Genomic DNA, 11953 nt, shown 5'->3' on the forward strand with positions numbered 1-11953 from the left:
GAGTATGGTTGAACTTGATGAAGTTCAAGAGACTCCAATAAACACTAACAAGATGCCTAGTCAAGAACTACAACCAATTATGACACAATCTCCTCGTAGATCAGGTACAACACACAATATTCCTGAGAGATATGGATCTATTGTAAGAGAATAGAATGACGTATTACTCATTGAAGATGAGGAACCTGTTGATTATAAAGAGGCTCTGAATAGTTCAAAAAATGACAAGTGACTTACAGCTATGAAGTCAGAAATGAATTCCATGTACGAAAACTTAGTTTGAAATTTGGTGGACCCACCTGAGGGCATAACACCTATAGGGTGCAAGTGGGTTTTCAAAAAGAAAATTGACATGGATGGTAATGTAATTATTTACATGGCAAAGTTGGTGGCGAAAGGCTATCGTCAAAGACAAGACATTAACTATGACGAAACTTACTCACCTGTAACCATGCTTAAATCCATTCGAATACTCCTGGTCATATCAGCTCATCATGATTATAAGATATGACAAATGGATGTGAAAACAACTTTCCTTAATGGAAATCTGCTCGAGGACGTGTATGTGATATAACCCAAAGTTTTCACATCTGGTGACAAAAACAAAGTATGCAAGTTTCAATAGTCCATTTATGGACTAAAGCAAGCATCCAAAAGTTGGAATATCTATTTTGATGAGGCAATTAAAGAATTTAATTTTTCACAAAATCCAAACGATCCTTGTGTGTATCAAAAGGTTAGTGGAAGTGTAGTCATATTCCTGATATTATATGTTGATAGCATATTACTTATAGGAAATGATGTGCCATTTCTACAGTCAGTTAAAGTTTGGTTGTCCAAAACATTCTCCATGAAAAACATGCGAGAAGTAATAAATAAATCGAAAAGATTGCTTGGTCTTTCACAATCGACATATATAGATAGAGTGCTAAAACGATTTAGCATGTCTAAATTCAAGAAAGGTTTCATAACTATAAGGTATGAAATTCACCTTTCGAAGTCTATGTGCCTATGCACAAAAGATAAGAGGATTTACACTGAAAGTTGTTAAATACCGAAGTAGTAACGTTGTGAATACAATTTTTAGTGTTTACTCCGAAGTAATAGTACAAGAGTTAACTTTTATTTTGAGACCACTTTTATTTCCCCCCCACATTTTCGTTTTCTTGGGTTAGGGCTTCCCTCTGCCGAAATTGATTTTTTGGGACCTCCTCTTCCTTCCCCTTCATTTCAGTCCTCTCCGTTCCCCCTCGTTAGGGCTTCCGATTTGGAGTCTTAGGCAACAGAGACGAAGGTTTCCTCGTTAGGGCTTCTGAAATAAGGTTTGGCAACTTGAACTTTCTTACGCAGGGTTTAGGTTGCAAGTGTTTGAGATATACCGTATGTTTTCAATTTGACAGAGCTGGCGGAAGGCTGAGGTCCAGGTTTCTTTCCTTCGATTTCTTTTTCTTATTCTTCTTCTTTTTCTCCTCCTTTATTTTGCAAAATCATGTTTTAGACAGTCTCCAATTTGTTGTAGGTTTGGTGCTATTCTTCCAACAAAGACAAGTGTTTGGAATTTTTTTTTGCTTTTTTTTTCAGTCTCTATGTTTACGAGGTCATTACATAAAGGGCTGATTCATGATGTTTTCTTGGAGTAGATACTTCTGTTTTCGGTTGTTCTTTATTTGGTTTGTTGTTGTGCATCGTGATGAGACCAGTGGTGGGGGCTGCCATAGTCCTCACTGGTCAGTGGGAAGGCAAGGAACACAAATTTCCGGCGACGACAACTGCTTCTGGTGGCCAACAGACCTTCAAAGGTTTCTCCGATGAAGTCTTGGGGAAGAAGAGTGTGGCAACCTTGGAAACCGTGGCCAGCAAGGCAAGAGAGGTTGCATTCAAATTTTGTGCCCCGAAAGTCAAAATGAACAGGGAGGGCAGTGGTTTCAAGAATGGCATGTCACCGCTGGAGCTGTGCACGGCATTTTCCAAAGTCTAGATCAGTCAAGGCACGACATTTGAAATACAAAATTTGAATTCATTCTAAGCAATTCAGTCAAGGCACGGCATTTGAAATTTTGAAATTTGAATTCAGTCAAAGAAATTCAGTCAAGACACGACATTTGCGGCATTTGAAAGTCGAAAATTGAATTCAATCAAAAAAATTCAGTCAAGGCAAGTCATTTCAAATTCAAAATTTGAATTCACAATTTGTTGCTGTAAAATAGTATCAACTACTTCAATTATTACCAAAAATTTCGAAGTAGTATCTATCTATTATTTCGATCCAGAACGAAGCTAAATGTAATTTAATCGATAATTACTTCAGGAATTAACGATATATGACGAAGTAAAAGTAATCCATTACTTCATTTTTAACCGAAGTTAAAGTAGGTATATTACTTCACAACAAATACTAAACGATGAAGTCGAAAAAGATTAATTACTTCGGTGTTTTTAAAAACCGACGAAGTTATATGCACTTTTTACTTGACTTCGTTTTTTCTGGGCCTACGACTTCGGAGTTTATCCGAAGTAAAATGAATCTTTTTACTACACGCGTGTCTACTTCGGTAAAAATAGATCTTTTACTTCAGGTAATCAACGAAGTAAAAAGTCGTTTTTCACATAGTGCGTCGGTATACTAGTGTAGCGTGGTCATGTTGTCGAACTTGATCAGATGGTCCTCGGGGTTGGTCGCCCCCGTGTACTCCCCGATCATCAATTGTTTCTAGTGAGGTGGAAGTTGGTCGTCTAGGATCTTTGAGAGAACTATCTATTGATCATCTCGAGAGAGTTATCCAGTTGGGGGGTTTTGCCTTTCTTCCCATCCCGGACGGGCGCGTCCTCTAAAGAGGACCCTTATGTCTTTTTCGCTCTGCCTCGTTCTTCCGAGAGCGTGTAGAATAATGCGCGATGATACGAGATCGGCGTGTTCGAAGCATCTCGGAAGGCACCGATCGACTTGTTGTTTGGCTTGCGAAAGGCGATGTTTTTCGCTAGGCTCTGGGATCAGCTTGCTATCCTATCATCGATGTCGTAGGGTTGTTCGCATGGCAATCGACTGTTGTCTACTACTACTCCACCATCTTCATAGTTCGGGCTTGTATCAACATCTCCAAGTCATCTTGTCTTAGCGTTACCGTAGTAAGTCGTCCAACATCCTCCATCTTCACGTTTCAGATTTAGATAGAGTTCCCACAGACGACGCCAAATATGATCCTATATGAAAGCAGAGAAGATGGCAAGCTAGGGACATAGTTGTGGGGTTGACTAAACGGCGACTCCGCACTGTGCTGCAATGCAAAAGGCGTTAGTGCCAAGGTAGGAAGGGGTTCTGAGCGTTGGCCCTCCGACGCTCAAGTCTGTTTTCGGCACAATGGAGAATAGTAAGAATGTTGTAGCAAAGAACGTGTTGAATACTAAAGTTGCGCATATCTCCACATGTAGATGGGAACTCCCCTTTTATAATGTCACTGTAGTGTTTACGCACGCATTTCAAAGTGTATGCACATTTTCAAAGCATCCTACGAAAAGACAAGTCAAAAAATGTCTCTGACACCTTTCTTTAAGCGAGCACACAAATCCCTAATGTGACAAGTTGGAAGCTTCTAAAGGACAATTTGGTTGTTGGATATGCTCCGTTGTTAATGACACAAGCCTCCAAAAGGATATGATGAGATAGGCCGTTGGGTCCCACTGTAAGCTGACTAGGCGTCGACTGGAGGCTACTCGACCAGGATGTCCATGTTCAGTCATACTGAATAGAGCTATCTTCTTTTATTCAACATTTTTGTTGTCGAAGGGTTGTCTTTCATCCGATCAATCATGGCATCCGACCGGGACAAGGGTCGGGGGATTTACGCCTTGTCTCTGGCCATTGTCACAAGCTCTCCGCGATCGGTCATCCGAATAGCCATGTCCAACTGACCTAGTATCCCGTTCGATTCACTGTGCCCCACCAAGAGACCTGTACTTTGACTATTTTTACTTTAACCATCACGTCTTATGTTATCTCCTACTTTGACCCACTTCTGTGGACCATATTTTCATCATCGTATCCATTACTTTTGTCAATCAATTTAGAAGACCTACTAAAGTATGTACCATTTGATAATTTTTAGGACCAATAGACTGTATGCCAAATTAGATTGGAAACTGACGTAGAACATAAGTGATTATTCTGTAGGATAATTTTCAAGGAAGAAATAAAAAATTGCCAAGAGAATTCCTCCGTACATTTAACTGAATAAAATTAACTAAAAACAAATAATGGTGTAACATCAACTAAAGTTTAAATAATTTTCAAAATCTAAATGATAAAAAGATGAAAATAATCTTAATAAAAAAAACTAAAAGTCTTTGAAACTCTGAAAAGAATTTTAACAATATTTTTTGAATTAAAATTGAATCATTACAAATTGTAATGGGTAATAAATATAAATCTATGAACGACTTTAAATTTAATATATTATAGACCCTATAATTCAACTCGAATAAAAAAAATTATGATCTCAAAACTCTATTATTTCGCATCACAGATTCCCCATCATTAACAGCTAACTATAAAGTGAAGTTATCATCAAAAGTTTTAGGGGACACTAGCTATCTAGAGACTCATCGAATGTAAAAGTAAATATAAAAAAGTTTGACTAGGCACGTTCTCTTTCTTGTTATTAATTTTCAATGATTAGTTTTGCCAAACCAAGCTAATATACGACTAATCAAGGATCATATTGTGTTAATTCTGGATCCTATTGAGTTTATTAGTGAGGCATTATGGTTGAGCTTTAATTTAACTCAAGTAAGGTTCAATTTAGATACAAACAGACCAAGTTTGGGTTGAACCAAGGTTATTTTGAGTTAGTTGTGGGTTGGTCCAATGGTTAGTAAGGCGATTGTTAGGTTTAGTAGTCTATTTAATCCTTGAAATTTGATGCTTAGCAATTATATGAAAGAGAGAAAGTTGATTGAATAATTAAGAGTTAACTATTTCAAGTGAGAATAACAAAATTTTAATTTTGTTTCAACTAACATTGAAAGACATATTGGAAATTGTCTGTGTTAATTAACTTTTAATTATATTTGAAAGTTCAATTAAAAGATCAATCTTAAATGAGTTGTAAAATAGTATAATTGTGAAAATTTTCTATAGAAAGCCTCGACAGAATGATTGTTAAGAAAAGGAATATAATAAAAGAAATATTTCACAAAAGTTGTGAGATTTTTGAAAGTCCTTTAAAACTATTTAAAATTAAAAATAACGAATTCTTTAATAAAAATTGTCTTCTGTGGCATAGACTTTTATAAGCCAATAGGCTTTTGGGGAGAATTTAAATCTTTTTAATAGAGTTCTAGAAACCCCATTTTTGGCACTATAATGTCAATTCTAGTCTTGGGAACTTCTACCCATTTTAAAAACTAACTAAAAACTGCACCAGGCTTAGTTACTTGTAGCACACCAAAACATTTGCAACATTTTAGACAGATGCAATAGGCATTCTTATGGTATCCAATTCTACCAAGACCACATTAGACCGGTTGGCCTAACCAGTAAAACCAAAGCCAACCAGGCATTCTGGCTGAATCGCCAGTTCAACTGAAAAAAAAAAAGGAGAGAGTTTGGCTGATTCAACCCATGTTCTGGTTCGAAAACATTGGTTGAATCTTCACACATCTTATGCAAGGCACTACTGTTTTGGATATGGAACCGTTGCAAAGGGTAACCATAGATAATAAGTAATTTACAGTGCAACATAAAGTTCAGTCATGCAAGGATTGACACTTTATGTTCACCAAACCACACAAATATCTACAGCTGAGACTTCGAGATAATTCTCAAAAAAAAAGAAAGCAACTGGAACAAAATAATGCTTGGCTTTTATGAGTCGGAAATGAACCTCAAATTCAGTCTGAGAGAAGCACTCAATTAATATGAGTTTGCAGAAATTTCTGGATGATAGTATAACATCTCATTCCATATCATCTCTTTGATCATATCTTCTCTGAGGTTCTCATCTACATCGAGATCAACAGGAACATCAGCTGGAAGATTAGCATTAGGGTCATAAAGAGGTGACATGTATGGGTGTTGCAAAGCCTCATCAACACTAATTCTCTTAGACGGATCAAAGACGAGCATCTTCTGCAGTAAATCAATGGCTAAAGGATTAGCATTAGGGTAGAGATTGACAAGAGGGATACCAGGAGTATATGGCAGGGTTTTGATATATTTCTGGGCCTTTGGATTATCAATGAAGCCAATGTCAGCATCACCCATTGTGCCAAGTACATTGATAATGAGTTTAAGTTGGTTAAGGCACTCTGTGCCTGGAAAGATGGGCTTCCGGCCAAGCAATTCTGCAAAGATGCATCCAACTGACCAAACATCTATAGACGTACCATAATAATCACAGCAGAGAAGTAGCTCAGGGGCCCTATACCAGCGAGTAACAACATACTCAGTCATGTACTGTCCCTTTCCACTACTTGCACGAGCCAGACCAAAATCACAAATCTTCAGTTCACAATTGGCATTAACAAGAAGATTTCCAGGTTTCAGATCTCTGTGGAGTATATTTGCAGAGTGAATATACTTCAAACCACGCAATAACTGTAACCAAATGAAATAGTTTCAATCAGAAACAATCAAAAGCATTCTAGAATCTAAACTGCATTCTGTAAACAAACCCATGTCTATTGAAACAGCAATAAAAAAAGGTGAAATATTTTAATCATACTACATTCTAAATCAGCTATCTTATAAGAAAGACATGAAATAACAGAACTATGCTACACCATACCCTCCAACTTGCACCGATCTTGTTCGATTTAGAAATTTGCACTGGGCAATTGAAGGAGTGAACTTCAAAAATCTAATTTAACTGAAATTCCCATGAAAATTGCTGTCTCACAAACTTATAAGATTTAATTTAATTTTGCTTGTCTTTTGTTTATTATGGGCAAAATCATCGCCAGATAGATTCTGCATATCCCTATCCAGAGATTCAAGATATTATTGTTAGATTTTATTTCATTATTTGGTGGGCTTACATGTTGTTTTGTAACACATGATTTTATGTCAAACCCATTAAGTGATCTAATTGATGTCAACGTTTTGTTATTAATGATTGGCTGATAATAAAATTCCACTACTATATATAGGGCATGATCCTACAGCATCCTACGCAAGATCAGCTTGTGCTTTCTGCAAGATCTCCGGATTTCGCAGACGAAGCGATCTCTGGATTTTGCAGACAAAGCGACAATGACATATCCGTTGCATTCAGGTTCATCGTCTTTTATTGTCGTTTAATTTATTTGCGCTGTAAATTTCGATGTTGACTAGATTTTGTGCATGAATCTTGCCTATTTTCTTAGTTGTCAAGTGCTACTTGCTTTTACCAGGATTGCATCACTTGACATAAATGATGTGCCCATCCTACAGAGGTCAAACCAATCAAGCAAGTTTCAATCTTCACTATGTGCTACCTAGTCAAACAGATTAGGATGCAGCCATATTACTAGATGAGAAATTGTGAATTGAGAAAGGAAGAAATAAGCAAACTAAAAATTTCTGATACCAAAGATATACTTCAGTCAGACTTTCGCACTATGCTTATGACAATTCTCCCGGACAAAAGTGTCTCTCCAATACTGTCAAAACAATTACAACTCCACATTAGGCCCCGCTATTAAACAAAATTTTCATCTGATACTATTTGATGCAATGTAGTAACCCACTATCATGTGAGATTAAGTATTCGCAAAAAAAAAAAACCTGGAATTCCCATGCTAGGAGCTCCAATAGTTGAAATGATAATATCCAATACAAATAATTCCCCTAAATGTATAAAGCTCGTAAACTTAATTGAAATAGGTTCTAGTAGCAGCATGGTGCTAATTTAAGGCTGCCAAGTTTTTTATTGACGACTTGAACTGCATTTCACAGGATTACAATCAGAAGGGTGCAAATGTGTTTTCCGCATTACTATTACCATGTTCTTTTAGTTTCTTGCTAGTGCAGGCCACAACTTTAAAAAGTCGTTTTTCGATACGAATATTTACATCATGAATCGTATCAGAATCCTTAGTTGCATGAAGAACTTTCCCTGGCCTTCTCTCTATCCGTCAGATCCCCAACTCTACATGATCCAATGTCAAACTAAGGAATCTATTGTTCATCTAGAAAGATGCTAATACCAACTTATTAAATTATTTTATCATCAACGAGGTACATCTAATTACTCCTATATAGCAATTTTTTGTCTTATATTGTTTGGTCATTCCACTCATTCTTCTTAGTATATCCATCTTTGCCACACTAAAATTTTGTATATGTCATTGCCTACACCTATTGCTCTAACCTATAAAGAATGGTTCATCGTACTATAGTATTCCTAAAATTTCCTTTTAATCTAGGGAAATACATGATCATACACTACCCTGGTTCCTCTCCATTTTAACCACCCAGAATTTATGATGGTCATCAACTTATACAACTGCTGAAATATTTAGTTCAATGGATATTTCTACTCCAATAACAAGCAAAAAGTTTGGTGGTTTGGAGTTCAGTTTTCCTGGGCTATGGCATTATCCGCTTGGAAGCTGTTGTCTGATTATAAAATCCAAAATGGCATCTTCTCAAGGAGATCTTGTTCCTTACTGCTTTGTTAGGGCATAACTCCTTTCTTAGATTCAAAGCCACCTAATTGATTAGCAGAGAAAATAGGGCAGCAAATTTGACTGGAAAACTCATCAAAAATTTAAAAATTGCTAATTGGTTCGAATCTCAAACAGCTAAACCATTTCTCAACTCAGATATCTGGTTTAGTCTGTATAATTTTTCAGGATATTAACAAGATCAGCTGCTTCTTACTATCTCCTCATGACAAAGCAGCAGGCCCATTAAGAGTTGGGGGACAAGAAACAATATGCTATTCTACTTGATGATTGAGGGGGACAAAAAGCCTAAATACCAAATAGGATGACATATTTTTATGCATGATCATCAAGCACGTAAGGTTCCCATTTAAACATACATGTGGAACTATGCAAATTCCAACTTGTCCTGAAAAATTTATAGAGTATCCACCAATAGGTATAGGATCCAATTACATATTCATCAACTCAGGGATAATCACTACAATTTTAAATTGTACGCTTCAGTTGAATCTGAGAATGAATTACTCAAGTTTGAGTTCATGAACTTGAGAGTTCAGAAATAGTTTAAGCAAAATGAGAGGGCTGAGATGTATGAGGGTTGCAACCAATCCAAGCAATAGTTTTTTTTTTTCTTTTTCCTCTTTTGGGGATTCTGAATCATCAGTTACAAAGGTAAAAATTGGTATTATGTTGGAATCTGGTGATTCAAACTATAGCAATCAGTTGCATGGGCTACTACCAAGTGGTATCCCAAATACCGTGGTGATATCTGGCAGTAAGACCTTCATAACCCCAGTTGGTCATATGGAGCGCCTAACTCACAGTACAATGCGAGGTTACTACCATGACCAGAGCATTATGGAGTTAGAATGATGAGATTTGGAAGAATAAGAAGAACAAGATATACCAATTGTTAGAATTAGCATCAAGATAACATTTATATCAATTAACTCCACATTTATCCAAGAAAATATTAAGCTTACAAAAAAACATACAGGTGGCATCTTATCCAAGTTTGTAAAAACAAGTGAAAAGAGAAAGTGTTTCATCATTGTCATTATACCTATGTTCCTGGCTGATAGAAAGTCATACATTTTTGAAAAAGCTAGAAAAAAGAGGAGTTCAGATTGCTACATAGCTGAACAAATTGAATCCAAAGAAGGTAAAAAGACTAAATTGTTGTGAAAAGGAAAGTCAATGGATTAAATTTCAAGTGTGATTCTAAAAAAGAGAAATGAATTAGCCATGCCAAAAAACCAAACATTATGTGGGAGACCTCAACAATATCCCCTGCTTCATTTCCTTCAAAAAGCAACAACATTCTCATGTCAATCCAGAAACCAACAAAAAGAAGCTTAGCTTATAGTACTGTTTAGGATCCCCTTTATCGGAAGAAAGTCAAACCACAAGTGAAATAGGTCATAAAAGGTCACTTATGAATATGAAACAAAAAAGTAGCTTAACGTTAATGGAGCTTAAAAGAATATGACACACACACAAAAAAAGCTAATGCTTAAGAAACTAAGCAATGGGGTCAAACAGAAGAAGCAGAAGAGATTGACATATGATGAAGCTAAGCCGTTAGATTGGTCAACTGCTGAAGAACAAGCTAGTAATGAGAAGTTAGCTTCTATATAAGTGGCCAACTGACAAAGATATATCTTCATGTAAAATGGGGCTATGGATAAACTGCAAGGTACCAATCTAGGCAAAAGAGAGTGGCTTATCATTAGTAGCATTGATTCTCTTTCAGGAGCATGTATAAATTCAACTTCTCAAGGATACTTACCTGAAAGAGGAAGTACTGACAATGGTCATTCGAGAGTGCCTGTGATGATTTGATAATCTGATGCAAATCAGTGTCCATAAGTTCGTAAACAAGGTAAACATCTCTAAATGATCTCCTGTGGGGTGGCATCATGATATCCTTCAAAGCAATAACATTCTCATGTCTAAGGTGCCGAAGGAGCTTCAGTTCACGTAGAGTTCTAAGCGCATCCACACGGTTATCAAAAACATTATGTATTTTCTTTATCGCAACCTTTTCATTTGTCTCACGGTTGATTGACGAGCACACAATCCCATATGCTCCTCTCCCAATAGGCTTGATTGGCTCATACTTTGTATCGATCTCAAACAAAGTTTGCCACATGAAGTAGTAGTGCTTCCCATGGTTTCTCACACCATTTGGAGGATCAACCAGCATAGCCATTTCCTAGAAAAGCAAAAAACAAACAAAGAAACAATTGGAGATTGCGCTGCTCAAAATATAAATAGACTCCAAAAAGAAGGCAAGTAAAGGTGAAAAAAATTAATCAATTGAAAACCCTCCAAAAAGAATAAATCAATGGAAAAATCAAGGCATCTATATGAACCAGTTCAGTTAAACAAACTTTTGTCATTGAATAGTACATCAGAAAGAATAAAACTGTTCAATGACAGCGGTTACCAGCGATCATCATTGCAAGCTCCAAAAAGAATCGTAAAAGAAAACAAGAAAGAAATAAGATATCCAAAACCATTACGGTTCTTGATGGCAGAAAACCATGCTAACGGATGATTACCTTAGTCCAGCAACAAGACCGCAGAAGATTTGACAGGATTTATCTTCAAGAATCCTCACTTTACTTTGTTTTGAAGACAATCATTCACACTTTCGGCAGCAAAGATTTCAGCTTCCCCACTCTCCCCTGCCCTCCACCCGTGAGCTTACTCTAAAATCCCAGATTTCTGGAAACCCCAAGCGGAAGCACCCAGATCGACTCAAACCATCGGAAATTACCCTCTTTCACGACCAATTCCTTCCGGATCACCGTGGCCCAGCTCGATCAGCTCCTGCCCGCATCAATTCGCGCCCCTGGCGGCGCCCCGTACGGCTGATCGAAAACCTCTCCGTGCCCACCTTCGATTCAGCGGAAATCCTTGCCCTAAATCCAAGAAATCCCCCGGTCAGTAAGCGTTATGATGGCCAGTGGATCAACCAGATGAGCAAGGCGCCAAAAAAATAATAATATAACCGACAGCTCGAGGAGTGTCATCGACGGCAGATAGGTGTCACGCACTGCTTACGCTGGGCCGCCGATACATCCTACCGTGAGAAAACGGACGGACTAGATTCAAGAATGGTTCCATGCGTCTCATCACACCCGTCCGTCTTCCCGTCCACCAAACAAGATATTCCTCGGAATGTTCCTCTTTTGGAATCGTGGGGAATTCGGGAGCAATGGACGGTTCTGATCTCGACACGTAGGTTCAGTGGATCGCGCGGGGGGAGGAATCCGGTCTGTTGCATTTATTAACTTTCCATCCA

General features: G+C 37.5%; 1 protein-coding gene across 1 annotated transcript; it reads right to left on the reverse strand.

Moving 5' to 3' along the window:
• Positions 1–5673: 5673 nt before the first annotated feature.
• On the reverse strand, positions 5674–11621 carry LOC121988385 (mitogen-activated protein kinase 4). Its single transcript, XM_042541771.1, has 3 exons — positions 11208–11621; positions 10433–10858; positions 5674–6592 (listed from the first exon to the last, which is right to left on the reverse strand). The coding sequence occupies exons 2-3, from the start codon at positions 10853–10855 to the stop codon at positions 5909–5911; spliced, it is 1107 nt and encodes a 368-aa protein (XP_042397705.1). The 5' UTR covers positions 10856–10858; positions 11208–11621; the 3' UTR covers positions 5674–5908.
• Between the last annotated feature and the right edge of the window lie 332 nt (positions 11622–11953).

The sequence above is a fragment of the Zingiber officinale genome, chromosome 6B, assembly GCF_018446385.1.
Source record: "Zingiber officinale cultivar Zhangliang chromosome 6B, Zo_v1.1, whole genome shotgun sequence".
Classification (NCBI taxonomy): domain Eukaryota; kingdom Viridiplantae; phylum Streptophyta; class Magnoliopsida; order Zingiberales; family Zingiberaceae; genus Zingiber; species Zingiber officinale.